Genomic DNA, 14026 nt, shown 5'->3' with positions numbered 1-14026 from the left:
TGGCCGCCCCTGTGCCTAGGGGCCGCAGGGTCCTGCTGCCCGCCGTTTCCTGGGAGCTGCCCAAATAAGCACTGCTGGGACCCCAGGTAAGCACTCACCAGTGTACTCCTCCAGCCCCGAGCCAAAACATCAGGACAAATGGCGTCCCGAGCGTACATCGGTCGGGACACGGGACAAAACTAAATATCGGGACAGTCCCGATTTTATCGGGACATCTGGTCACCCTCATTGCACATCTATCTGGCACGCGCAGATATCATGACGGGGTATGTGCGTGCGCACAGAGAGACACACACTAGGTAACTGTGTGCACAGAGGGATGAGTAGGTGCATTTGCAGGCATGATGGTAGTATCTACAGATGCAAAATTCCATACCTCAAATGCATTAAAATCAGGCCCCTGGCTCTTCTGTTCTCACCTGAATGACCAATGATGAAGTCAGCCAATTCAAGAACAGCTAATCCATAAATATTGAGGGTTAAGATGATAAATAATAGGCAGCCTCCCAGCAGTCTGACTGGCCAGCCCAGATTCTGTTTGGTCCAATTATAAACTGGTGATTCCTTTCACCCCCAATGCAGTTTGTTGTCCTTCTGCAAAACCTCGCTGCCTCTTGGGAAGGTAAGAAAGGAGAAGACACCATCCAACTCCACTGAAGTCAATGTACATCTCTTCCTTTTCCTGATGCAAGTTGGATCACGCCCCAAGTGCCCTAATCAGAGTCATAGAATGTCAGGGTTGGAAGAGACCTCAGGAGGTCATCTAGTCCAACCCCCTGCTCAAAGCAGGACCAATCCCCAACTAAATCATCCCAGCCACGACTTTGCTAAGTCAGGCCTTAAATACCTCTAAGGATGGAGATTCCACCACCTCCCTAGGTAACCCATTCTAGTGCTTCACCACCTTCCTAGTGAAATCATCAACATCCTTACCTTCCCTAGGGGGATGGTGGCTACATAGAGCAGGTTGTCATCCTCCCTTTTAAACCTTGGGTGGAGTTTCTCTCGTACAATGAAGATAATATCAGCTGGGATAATGTTCGGGCCCTAAAGTACAAGAAATAAACCAGGAAATGAGTCAGTATCTAACAGAGACGGGCACTGTTTACAGGGAAAGATAATCAGGTCTTTGCCTTTTTTTTCTTTTCTTTTTGCTTCTTTCTGATGTCTCCAGAAGGCCTGGGAAGTGTGTTTTTTTAACAAAATACGTTTTCCCTGATTGCCTTTACACTGGATGCTCAGGTTCTTAGCATGCTGTTTTTCATGGAAGATAGAAGTAGCAAGGTCATGACATCACAATTCCAAGGAAGTGAAACCTCAGCAACTGAGAATGGGAAAGGATTTTAAATCGGATTGTTTAAAATGCTTTTTCTTTGTTTCTATTCATGCCTTTTAAACCCAAACATCTCACACACATTTAGGACAAAAGCTGTCTTTGTTAAAGCCCCAGGTTCTCAGCTGGCTGGTTCTTGCTCACATACTCAGGGTCTGATTGGCATATGTAGGATCGGGAAATAATTTTCCCCCAGGTCAGATTGGCAATGACCTTGGGGGTTTTTCACCTTCCTCTGCAGTGTGGTATGCGGGTCACTTGCTGGGATTATTTCATTTAATCAATTCCCTGCTCTGGTGCACCTCGGTCTCTCCTCTTCTCTGCCTGTGGCACATCATAGTTTAGTCCAGTGGGCTGGAATACTTGGGTCTCATTTCAGTTGTTGGGTTAGCGTGTGGGTATTGGGGGATATTGGTGGCCTGTGCGATATAGGAGGTCAGACTAGATGATCTGGTGGTCCCTGCCTGCCTTAAGCTCTATAACGAATACTCCCCCCTCCATTAAAGGTTAAGAAAGTCCCCACTGAGCTCTTCAGCGAGTCCTCTTGCTAGACCAGATTTGACATTCCTGGGATTCTTGCGGTAAAAACAAATAGAAAAAAACTAGGGCTGTCAAGCGATTAAAAAAATTACTCATGAATAATTGCGGTGTTAAACAATAATAGAATACCATTTGTTTGTCTGAGCAATTGGCTGAACAAGAAGTAGGACTGAGTGGACTTGTAGGCTCTAAAGTTTTACATTGTTTTGTTTTTGAGTGCAGTTATGTAACAAAAAAAATTCTACATTTGTAACTTGCACTTTCATGATAAAGAGATCACACTACAGTACTTGAATGAGGTGAATTGAAAAATACTATTTCTTTTGTTTATCATTTTTACAGTGCAAATATTTGTAATAAAAATAATATAAAGTGAGCACTGTACACTTTGTATTCTGTGTTGTAACTGAAATCCATATATTTGAAAATGTAGAAAAACATCCAAAATATTTAATAAATTTCAATTGGTATTCTGTTGTTTAATAGTGCGATTAATCACAATTAATTGTTTTAATCACAATGATATTTTTGAGTTAATCGCGTGAGTTAACTGTGATTAACTGACAGCCCTAAAAAAAACCCTCCCAAACCTCCACTGTGCGTCCCAAAGAAGCAAAGTGAGACAAGAACCCTTTTGTTTTCCCTTATTGCAGGACTCTTTAAAATATTTCTAAATATCATAAAGTAAGACGACCACTTCAGCTACAGGAGAACTGGCCACTTCCCCTGTACTAGTTACATGGGGGATCACAAATATAGCAAAAAGCCAATTACTCGAGCCACTGAAAAAATATTCTTGCACAGGCAACCTTAACTCTGGAATTGCCGAGCTACTGAGTGTTTAACATAAGAACAGCCAATTGTCCATCTAGCCCAGTATCCTGTCTACCGACAGTGGCCAATGCCAGGTGCCCCAGAGGGAATGAATGAACAAAACAGGTAATCACCAAGTGATCCATTCCCTGTCGCCCATTCCCAGCTTCTGGCAAACAGAGGCTAGGGACACTCAGAGCATGGGATTGCATCCCTGACCATCTTGGCTAATAGCTTGATTTTGCAACCTTAAGAATGTTCTTTTAATGTAGCTTTTCGGGTGTAACTTCAGTACTGACCACTGCTGCGTGCTCTCCCTGGGGTGTGAAATTCACCCCTGTGCAGAGGGCCCAGCACAAGTCACATGTGCCAGCTAAGTCCCACTTAAACCCTCAAATAGGGTGTAAAGCGATGCCTCGGCCTGGTGCTCGCCCTGTGCACAGGGTGAATTTCACCCGACAATATTAACGTTCTGCATATCTGGGGCCTGATTCTCAGTTACGGCTCTCTGATCCTGAGGGCTGGTCTGCGCCAGCCCCAACCCCAGTGGGAGTGACAGCAGCCAAGAGACTGCTCTAATCTGTCCCACTGGCATGGCTCCCCTTTCTCTTGTGCCGGGGGCAGGGGATGCAGGGGCCACCTCCGTCAGCTTTTTGCCAGCGGTTTTAGTTCTATGATTCTCCACTGCCAGGGGAATGCCTGGCTGGCTACGTACCATTGGATTCTGGGCCCTCGGCACTGCCTGAGCAGAGCCCCGACCTGGATCTCAGTGGAGAATCAGGCCCCCATCTTCAAAGCACTCTACAAACATTAACTAGTTCAGGGGTGGGCAAACTTTTTGGGCCGAAGGCCACATCTGGGTGGGGAAATTGTATGCAGGGCCGGGGCAGGGGGTTGGGGTGTGGGAGAGAGTGTGGGGTGCGGGAGGGGGTGCAGTGTGCAGGAAGGGGCTCAGGGCAAGGGATTGGGGCAGAGGAGGGATGCGGGGTGTATGAGGGGGCTGAGGGCAGGGGATTGGGGTGCTGGAGGGGTGTGGCAGGGGGCTCAGGGCAGGGGGTTGGGATGCATAGCGGTGAAGGGTGCAGCAGGGGGCTCAGGGCAGGGGGTTGGGGTGCAGGAGGGGTGCAGGGACTTGGGGTGCAGGAGGGGTGCACAGTGCAGGCAGGGGGCAGGAGGGGTTCGGGCTCCAGGGTGGAAGCGGCACGCACCGGGGCCAGCGAAGGCTCCCTACATACCTGCCCTGTCCCCGACCCCGCGCCGCTCCAGGAAGCGCTGCGGCCCCTGGGGGAGGGGGGCAGCGGGCTCTGTGTGCACTGTCTTGCCACGCCACCAGGTACCTCCCCCGAAGCACCTATTGCCCACGGTTCCCCGTTCCCGGCCAATGGGAGCAGTGGGGGGTGGTGCCTGGAGGCAAGGGCCCGGGGGCCGCAGGGACGGCCGCTGCTGAGAGCGGTGCGGGGCCTGTGGGGTCACAGAGGGCAATCCCATGGGCCGGATCCAAAGCCCTGAAGGGCTGGATCCGGCCCACAGTTTGCCCACCCCTGAACTAGTTAATCCTCACAATGCCCTGCAGAGGAAGTGGAGAGTTATCAGACAGGGAAACTGAGGCAGGGAAGTTATGTGACTTGCTCAAGGCCATGGCAGAAGTCCGTGTCAGAGCTAAGACTTGTGCTCCTAAATCCCTTAGGCAATGTAGAAAATCTCCCCCTTAGCCTCTCTGTGCCTCATCTCACAATATACATAATTACTCAGGGATGTTTTGTGTGGCTTGTTGATTAGTGTCCATCAAGCACTTTGAGATCTTCAGCTGGAAGGTGCAACAGAAACACAAGATCCCATTACAGCAAACGATGAATGAGCCCGTCAGAACTGGTGAAATCTTGCCATGCGACGGTCTCTCGATAACTTACCTGGTCGCCTTCTTTCTGAAAGGTAATCCTGGTACCCTGCTTCCACCCGGGCTGCACGTCGATCGTTAAGATCTTATCTCTGATGGTGGACGTGTGACCGTCTTCATTCATCACCTGGGGTTTGAAACAGCCGAGTGGGGCAGTCGGGTTTGGTCTGTATCTAGGAGAGCTGGGCCTTTGATTGGCTAGGATGCCAGTGATACTGCACCAGCCTTGTGGGCAACTGTCTTTAGGAAACAAAATCAGTTCTGGCTTGAATTGCAGAGCTGTTGTGCCCAGGCAGCTCTGGGGATCATAGTTATTACAGTAGTGCCGAGGGACCAACCAAAGATTGGGCCCCATGACAGAAAAAGGGTGGAGGAAAGGGGCAAAACACACAGAGGGAACAATGGGATGGAAAAATCAGGCCACTTGGAGACAAATGCAGCTCCCAGTTACCCCTGTGCTACCTCACTGGAGTCTGCCAGGGAGGTTAACATTTGCATTTAATTTCCCTCTGACTTTAGTGGGGTAGCAACGGGGTCACTGGACCTATATATTTGGCTTACTGTTTGGGGATTGTTTTTTGTTCATGTCAAGGCAGTCTGAGTGCCAGCACAACCCACCCGGGGCGTCAGAGCCCTGCTGACGGCAGAGGCCACATAGCTAAGATCAAGGCAGGCAAAGAGACCCAAACCTGTGATGTTAACGCTACGGAAGCCCACGCTTTTCCTGTCCCCTACTCAGTGCTGTCTAAGGAGCCTCCTGTGCTCCGGCAGCAGGGCGGGGTCCCACGGCACCAGAGAGAGCACGGACACTTTGGCTGTCGGAGTCCTGCCTGACCTGGTTGCTCTGTACAGCACACGTGAGCTGCTGCTGTGGCTGGCTATGAAAGAGAGGCCGCTGCCGGAGCAGGGATGGATCCCTGGCTGCTCTCTGCACAGCCACAGGAGCACCTTTGCCGTGGAGATGGAGTGGGGTTGGGGCCATGCACTTTCACCCCACCCTGCTCTTCTCAACTGCCCTGTCCCACTCCTTGGAGCAGGCTACTCCCCCCCTGTTCATTCCCCATCGGCTGGGACTCGGGAGATGCTATCACAGAATATAGTGATCAGTCACATCCACTGATTTCAGTGAAACTTCCAATGCCCTGTGAGTGAAACATACAACCCAGCCCAATGGGAAAGAACAGCTCTTCCATGACAGGCTCCCTTCGGGCGGCCGTCCCGCTCCTAACGCCACCAATTCGGGCTCACGTCTCGCCACTTCTCATCCAGGCCCCATCTTTCCTTACCCTGCGAGAAATCTTAATTTTCTTGGTGCATCCGTAGAACAGGTCCTCCAGTGACAGGTAGAGATCTCGCTCAATTGGCGGGTCCTGCTTCGCCACCCCTTTTCCCCGCAGCCCCCCGAATCCCGTGTTCACCTCAGACCCATCTGGGGCAAAGAACTCTGTGCATAATGAAAAGCAGAATCCCAGCTGTGCATATAAAATGGTGACGTCTAAATTAGCTGCTACCACCCAAGAGAGAGAGCTGGGGGTCATCGGGCATAGCTCTCTGAAAACATCCGCTCCACATGCAGCAGCAGTCAAAAGAACAAACAGAATATTAGGAACAATTAGGAAAGGGATAGATAATAAAACAGTAAATATCGTAATGCCTCTATATAAATCCATGGTGCGCCTGCATCTTGAAATCTGTGTGCAGTTCTGGTCGCCCCATCTCAAAAAAGATGTATTAGAAAAGGAAAAGGGACAGAGAAGGGCAACAAAAATTATTAGGGGGATGGAACAGTTTTTATATGAGGACAGATTAAACAGGCTGGCACTGATCAGCTTGGAAAAGAGATGATTACAGGGGGATATGACAGAGGTCTATAAAATCATGACGGGTGTGGAGAAAGTAAGTGATATTTACCCCTGCACATAACACCAGAACCAAGGGTCACCCAATGAAATTAATAGGCAGCAGGTTTAAAACAAACAAAAGGAAGTACTTCTTCACACAATGCACAGTCAACCTATAGAACCCTTTGCCAGGGGATGTCATGAAGGCCAAAACTATAACTGGGTTCAAAAAAGAATTAGAGAAGTTATTGGAGGATAAGTCCATCAGTGTCTATTAGTCAAGATGGTCACAGATGCAACCCCATGCTCTGGGTATCCCTAAGCCTCTGACTGCCAGAGGCTGGGACTGGACGACAGGGAATGGGTCACTTGATGATTGCCCTGTTCAGTTCATTCCCTTGGAAGCTCTGGCATTTGCCACTGTCGGACAACAGGATACTGGGCTAAATGGACTACTGGTCTGACTCGGTATGGCCTTTCTTATGTTCAATGACCCAGAGAAAGGTTAGATGCAATCACACCATCAGCTGAGAGTGGCATGAGCTAGTGGCCTGAGCATAGGTCTGGGAGCCAGGCATTCCTGAGTTCTAGTCCCAGCTCTGACACTAACTCCCCTCTCTGTCCTTGGCAAGTCACTTAGGTCAGAAGTGTCTCAGTTTTTCAATGACATGCAGGGCTGAACATGGCACTCACAAACCTTCCCCCTGCCCAGTTCTTGCTGATTTCAACTGCTGTTGTGGGTGCTCGGTGCCTCTCAAAATCAGGATCAAGGTGGCTCACATCAGCCACCCAGCAAGTGAGGCATTCCAAGACAGTGACGGCAATTTGGCAATTTCCAAAACAGCCTCCCTGTGCTTCAGTTTCCCCATTTGTAAAATGGGGGTGATCTCACCGCTCTATCAGCTGGGATAACTTTGTGAATGTTTGCAAAATGTTCTGACCATGAAAAGCATGAATTATTATTTATTTATTTATTACATGTTTATTACCATGCTAAGGGAATTCCTGCTTTCCTCCGAGAATCCCTGAAGTTGTTGTCACTACCTTTGTTTGAGGGAGTTTGATACCCCCCAACCCTTTTTTTAACCAAACATAAACATTAGACGTTTCTATTCTACCCCCTAAGCTGTAAAATCAATAATTGGACTTTGCTCTCCTCTAGTGCCTTCCATCCAGGGACCAAAGACATTTATGAAGTAAGTCCCCCAACCCCGCTATGAGGCGGCACACTAATAATTATTAACCCCATTTTACAGACAGAGAAACTGAGCCATAAAGAAGTTAAGTAACTTGTCCAAGGCTGCCAAGTGAGTCAGTGGCAGACTAGGGGATAGAACCTAGGTCGCCTGATTGCCAGACATGTGCCATGCCCCTAAGACCATCCTTCTTGTTTCCAACATGGCAGTTGTAAGTTCTTTGGGACCTGATCCTGTGATCTCCCCAAACAGAGTGTAAATTCACTCCTGCAGTTTACAATATTAAGCCTTTAATTAGTTTGAAAACTTCACCAAGAGGCCAGATTGGGAAGAAACCTTTCAATCAGATCTCGTGAGTGTCCTGAGCTCCACTCAGAGCACAATGTGCCCCACAGATCCAGGGACACGGGTCCAGAGTAAACTGGTGCTAGGAATGTCTCAGTGCTGATGGTCCCAGTCTCTGGAGAAATAGATGAGGCAGCTTGTAGCACGCTTCAGCACCACCTAGTGACTGACTGCAGCATGGCATTAAAATCTCTGTGGTGGCTGCCTGCTCTTTGGGTCTCCAGGTTCTGGTGCAGTTGCCATTATTTGAGCCAGGGGATTTTCAAGAGGAGAAAGTGACGGGCTCAAGGGAAGACGCTACAAGCCCAGCCTGGAGTGACTGTTCTGTCCCATGTGTGTGGTTTAAAGCACTGCCCAGCAACGCTCCCATGGAGACACGGGGTGGGGTGACGGGTCACGTAAACCAAGGCCAATTGCAGGAGAAACAACCCTCAAATTGGGGTTCTGAGGGCTAATGGTGGCAAAGGCACAGAGGCAGGGTCTGGTTTCCAGATGACTGTACAAAACTTTAATCTACTTCCTGCCAACCACAGGGCTGGTTATGCTGAAGAGACTATGCTTGGGGCAATCACCATAAAAACACAACTGAAGCATCACAGGAAGGAATTATACCTACCAGCAAAGGGATTATCACCTCCAAAGAACTCCTTGAAGACTTTCTCAGCATTGCCGTGAAACACATAGCCAACAGACCAGGGGTTTTCACTCCCAAATTCCAGGGGGATCCCTCCTTTGAGACCCTCTTCGCCAAATTTATCATAGATGCCCCTCTTCACAGCTAAGGAAGAAAGAGGCATCAGTAGATGTGCATATGCTTTGATCATTTGTGTGTCAGATGGAAGTATATAGGCTGGTATCTGTCACCCAAAGCTGTCAGTAAGCAGTCTCCTTGCCGGCAGAAAGGCTGAAGTAGCAGAAAGGATGCTATTGCATCAGTGTAGTAGCAACTACCTATAGGAGTCTCAAAGGCGCATCCTTCCCACTGGGGAAGGTGATACATTGAGTGATCCAGGGGAAGGTGGCTGATGCCCTCCTGTCCCTACCCAGCCAGTCATCCAATACACAGAATGGAAACCACAGAGAAGACGGTTACAAATCATTTTCCTAATAAGCTCATTAAGGTTTCCCACGACTCAGTTTCCACACAAGGATTCCTTTATTAGTCCCAAAGGCCGCTTGGTGTTAGTTACATCCAAAATACAAACATAAGCATATACATGCCTATATTCTATATCCCAATGCCAACATAGTTACAAGCACTGGTCAAAATGCTCACAACAAGATCAGGTACCTGGGAGGTACCTTGCCATCATAGCGTGACTCCAGAGGGGTTAGGAAAACTTCTGACAAAGAACCCCTAGAAAACTTTGCTTTTTTATACACTGTAACAAACAGGTAGTGTTGGACCTGAGCTAAGGACAGATAAAGCAGCTAGGGCTGAACAATGTCTTCTGCCCCAGTCAAGACAAGATTAATGACTGGGCCTCTTTCTTCCAGGTTTTCTTCTTATCTCATTTGGCCATATTTCTTTCTAACTACTAAACTACACATTTTTTAAATAATAAACTAAACAAACCAATTATATACAGCACCTGGTACCCAATTATCCAAGTTTTCTTTATTTCTGTGACCTCAACCCAAACTTTACACAAGATGACACTGATATTTAAGTGTCACCACAAGTTTAACACAAACAACTTTTGTTTCTCTTCGACTCATCCTTCTACATGCTTCGGGCCTATCACTCATGCTAAAATCCAAACTCAATTTAACACCATAGTTTGCTTAGGCCTGACGTGGGCCTATATTCCTACAAAGACTACGATCTTCTCTATCTCCAGTCCTTACACTCTTGAGAGACCCCAGAGAGATTACAAACATACAGCAAGCCACAAAGAAGAAAGGGGGCAGGGTATGGAAAGTCAGATTTAGATGCCTACAGGTGCGATCTGCCAGCAGAAGCAGAGAGAAAGAGAACTACAACTTTCAGCCATTAGATTTCCTTGTGCCTGTGCATTGTGGTGGATTCTCCTTCATTGTAAATTTTAAAATCAAGACTGGGTGTTGTTCTGAAACATATGTCCAGTTCAAACAGGAATTAATTCAAAGGAGTCCAAGGACTTGTGTTATACAGAGGGGCCGACTAGATGATCACAGTGGTTCCATCTGGTTTTTATAATCTATGAATCTATGCTATATTAAAGAGAAATATTTTCTTCACATGTAAGTACTTATAGATCAGTGGTTCTCAATCAGGGGTACACGTACCCTGGGGGTACACAGATGTCTTCCAGGGGGTACATCAACTCATCTAGATGTTTGCCTAGTTTTACCACAGGCTGCATAAAAAGCACTAGCGAAGTCAGTACAAACTAAAATTTCATGCAGACATTGACTTGCTTTATATACTATACACTGAACTGTAAGTACAATATTTATATTCCAATTGGTTTATTTTATAATTATATGGTAAAAATGAGAAAGTCAGCAACTTTTCAGTAATAGTGCACTGTGACTTCTGTATTTTTATGTCTGACTTTGAGTACTGTACTAAGCAAGTAGTTGTTAAGTGAGGTGAAACTTGGGGTACACAAGACAAATCAGACTCCTGAGAGGGGTACAGTAGTCTGGAAAGGTTGAGAGACACTAGTATAGACCATGATCAAGTCACCTCTTAACCTTCTCTTTGATAAATCTAAACAGATTAAAATGTATTTACTCTCACTGTAAGGCAGATTTTTCAGACCGTGAATTGTTCTTATAGTTCTTTTCTGCACCCTCTCCAATTTTTCAACATCCTTTTTGAAGTGTGGACACCAGAACTGGAGGCAGTTTTCCAGTAATGGTCTCACCGATGCTGTAAACAGAGGTAATATAACCTCCCTACTTCTATTTAATATTCCCCTGCGTATACATCCAAGGCTCATGCTAGTTCTCTTGGCCACAGCTTTGCATTGGTCCCTGCTCCTGCAATCTGACTGGCACAGGTGGGCCCTTACACCCATGCTAGCGTTGTCAATGGGGCTCCAAACACACACAGACGTTCTCCAGCCTGGATCAGACAGCAGGAGCAGGGATCAGTGCTGCATGCAATACATAAACAATTAAGTAACTGACGTTAATAACCAGACAGATGATACACCAGCTAACCAGCATGGCAGCAAAGCAGACCATATGATGTGCCTAATGAAATCCCCCTGCAGAAAGTACACTCTGTACTTGGATATGACTTTCCAGACCTTATCCCTGAACTGCACAGTTTATCTGTGGGAAGAGAAACGTGTTTCTACTTACGATCACTTAACACTTCGTAGGCTTCTGCGAGCTGCCTGAATTTATCCGGCGCCCAAGGTTCTTTATTTTTTAAAGGATGGCTCTTCAAGGCTAGTTTCCGGTAGCTGCAAAAGAGAAGCCAGGGAGGTCCAGCCCCATGGTGGGCGCAGTTAGATCCCGTTCTGACATGCCATCTAAAGTGCTTTTCACCTAAGTGCATTTTTTAAATGTTTAAGATCCCAAACCACCAGCAGAATGGAGGTATGCAATTAGGGCCCGATCCTGCCCTTCTTTGAAGGTAAAGCCTTACACTAGTGTTTTCAAACTGAGTTCCTCTCTTGCATATTGCAAGGTCTGGCTCCAAGGTTTGGTGTCTGCCCTGCTGCGGCTGAGGAAATCAGTAGCACCTAAACGCAACTCTCTGCATTGCTTTGTGGCCTGATCCTACAAAGTGCTGAACATTCAGAGGGAGTGGATGGTATGTCAGTACTGTCACCGGGTCACTCAAGGCACAGAGCCTAAAAGGTATTTAGGCATCTAATTCCCACTGGTTTCTAAGGGTACGTCTACACTACGAGATTAATTCGAATTTAGATAATTCGAATTTGGGAAACAGATTGTATAAATTCGATTGTGCGCGGCCACACTAAGCACATTAATTCGGTTTTTAACCACATTAATTCGGTGGTGTGCGGCCACACTACCCCATTAATTTTAACCACATTAATTCGGTGGTGTGCGGCCACACTACCCCTAATTCGAATTTACAAAATCGATTTTGGTGCTACTCCGCTCGTCGGGGTGGAGTACAGAAATCGATTTTAAGTGCCCTTTAATTCGAAGTAACTGGCTCCGTTGTGTGGACGGGTTAAGGATTAATTCGGATTAACGCAGCTAAATCCGAATTAAAGTCGTAGTGTAGACCAGGCCAAAGGGAGTTAGACACCCAAATCCCATTGAAGATCTGGGTCCAAATCCTTGCAGGATTGGGCTTTTCAAGGTGAGAGACATCAGCCAATGACAGATCCATTTCCTGCCCTCTCTTGAGTTGCCCCACAGTTAGAGATATCACCCGGCATTCCCCTTTGTTTAGCAGATCCAGCACCTCAGGCCATCACAGATATTTGCACTTGCAAATAGCAATGGATGATGTGTTGTGTGTTTTGGGGTGTGCCTCTCTGAGATCAATGTCTGCATGCAGATGCTCTGAGCCCAGTATGCTCTATCAACCAGGAATTATTTCCGGGAAGTCGCATGGCCTGTTTCGCGGGAGGTCAGACCAGATGATCACAATGGTCCCTTCTGGCCTTGGAATCTGTGAAGCCCTTCCCAACAATACACAGAGTCGCTGGACCCAATAGAGAGATGCACACAAACTGAGGGACTCAGCCCCTTCCTCTTGCCATCACAGCAGCAGGTGAACACAATGCAGCTATACAGCTGTGAGCACAAAGCAAGGGGATTACTTCTTTTCCCCAAAGCTCCTAGTCTTCACAGCAGTGCGTTGCTGCACCAGGACACTTCAGACAATACAGCTGTGCACACACACAGAGGGGGGATGCACTCTACCACCTAGCCCCTTCAGAGCAGTGTGCAGCTGGATTAGCCCCAACCCACGAGGTGCCTGCATGTCTGTACACACACCCAAACATCTACTTGTATAATGGCACAGTAAGTGTGTGTCCATGCAGCATGGAGGTGTGGTACAGAAATATCTACGCATGGAGCATAGAGACACCAGACAGATGGACACACGTGCACATGAGGTTGATGTGCACACTCATGTGCACCATTAGCAGATGTGCACCTTGGTGTGCCCTTGACACAGGATGGGTACCATTGATAGCAGAGGTGCACACTCACACCCCCCTGACACTAATGGGCCCCTGGCGGAGCTGCACACTCACACCCCCCTGACACCGACGGGCCCCTGGCGGAGGTGCACACTCACACCCCCCTGACACCGACGGGCCCCTGGCGGAGGGGCCCCCTGGGCAGGGCTGTTCGGGGCACCCATGACCCGACGGGGCGCGCCCCCCACCCCCGCTCACGCTTGTTTAATGTCGGCGTCCTTGGCGCTGCGGTTGAGCTCCAGCACCGCGTAGTAATCCTGCCCCATGGCGCCCGGTCCGCGCTGCCCCGCTCGCCCGTTGCTATGGACGCCGCCCCGCGCGGCATTGTGGGAGTTGTAGTTCTTTTCCCCGCACCACTTCCCGCCTCAGCGGTCACTTCCGGACTACAGGTCCCTCCCTCTCCCCGCCCCCACTGCCCCCAAAGTGTGGGCGTGTTTGGGGAGGGGGCTAAGAGACCCCACCCTCACCCACAGCAGCCTCTGCGCACCCCCCAGCTCCTGGGGCAGTGGCCTAGCTGGCTCAGTATGGTTTGGGAACCACCCCCAGGGCCTCCACTCTCCCACCCCCCAGCAGCTCTGACCCCGCTCCTTCCCCCACCCTGGGTTGCCACTGTTGGTTGGACCAATTCCTGGAGGTTTCATCACATGACAGTCTTTCATTTTAAAATTAATCTTGAATTCCTGGAGACTCCAGGACAATCCTGGAGGGCTGGCAACCCTACCTCCACCCTGCCCCTTCCACATAGGGCCTGCTTCTCTTGTCTCACTTCCCCTCTTCCCCCATCCATTTCTTCTGTAGAGCCTTCACCAAGGAGCCCTCCCAAACTCCTGGCCTACTGAAGCGGGTGTGTGAATGGCTGCTGCGTTGTGGGGTATTCCTTGCAGTAGGGAGTGGGGCCACAGGACACCGAGCACAGGTCCTGGTGTGCATTCATT

The 14026-nt window shown here is 48.6% G+C and overlaps 1 protein-coding gene across 1 annotated transcript in view; it reads right to left on the bottom strand.

The window, feature by feature from the left end:
• The window catches only part of DNAJB13 (DnaJ heat shock protein family (Hsp40) member B13), a 20016-nt gene extending 6653 nt beyond the window's left edge, over window positions 1-13363 (bottom strand). Inside the window, exons 1-6 of the mRNA XM_026651657.1 lie at window positions 13290-13363; window positions 11260-11363; window positions 8582-8743; window positions 5870-6027; window positions 4597-4710; window positions 934-1047 (exon numbers count right to left, since the gene is read on the bottom strand). Of these exons, the coding sequence (XP_026507442.1) occupies window positions 934-1047; window positions 4597-4710; window positions 5870-6027; window positions 8582-8743; window positions 11260-11363; window positions 13290-13357 (720 nt within the window). The 5' untranslated portion in view covers window positions 13358-13363. The remainder of the gene's footprint in view (window positions 1-933; window positions 1048-4596; window positions 4711-5869; window positions 6028-8581; window positions 8744-11259; window positions 11364-13289) is intronic.
• Window positions 13364-14026: the final 663 nt, after the last annotated feature.

The sequence above is a fragment of the Terrapene carolina genome, unplaced genomic scaffold, assembly GCF_002925995.2.
Source record: "Terrapene carolina triunguis isolate 2854851 unplaced genomic scaffold, T_m_triunguis-2.0 Scaffold97, whole genome shotgun sequence".
Taxonomy (NCBI): Eukaryota; Metazoa; Chordata; order Testudines; family Emydidae; genus Terrapene; species Terrapene triunguis.
This window is presented reverse-complemented; position numbering and strand designations above follow the sequence as displayed.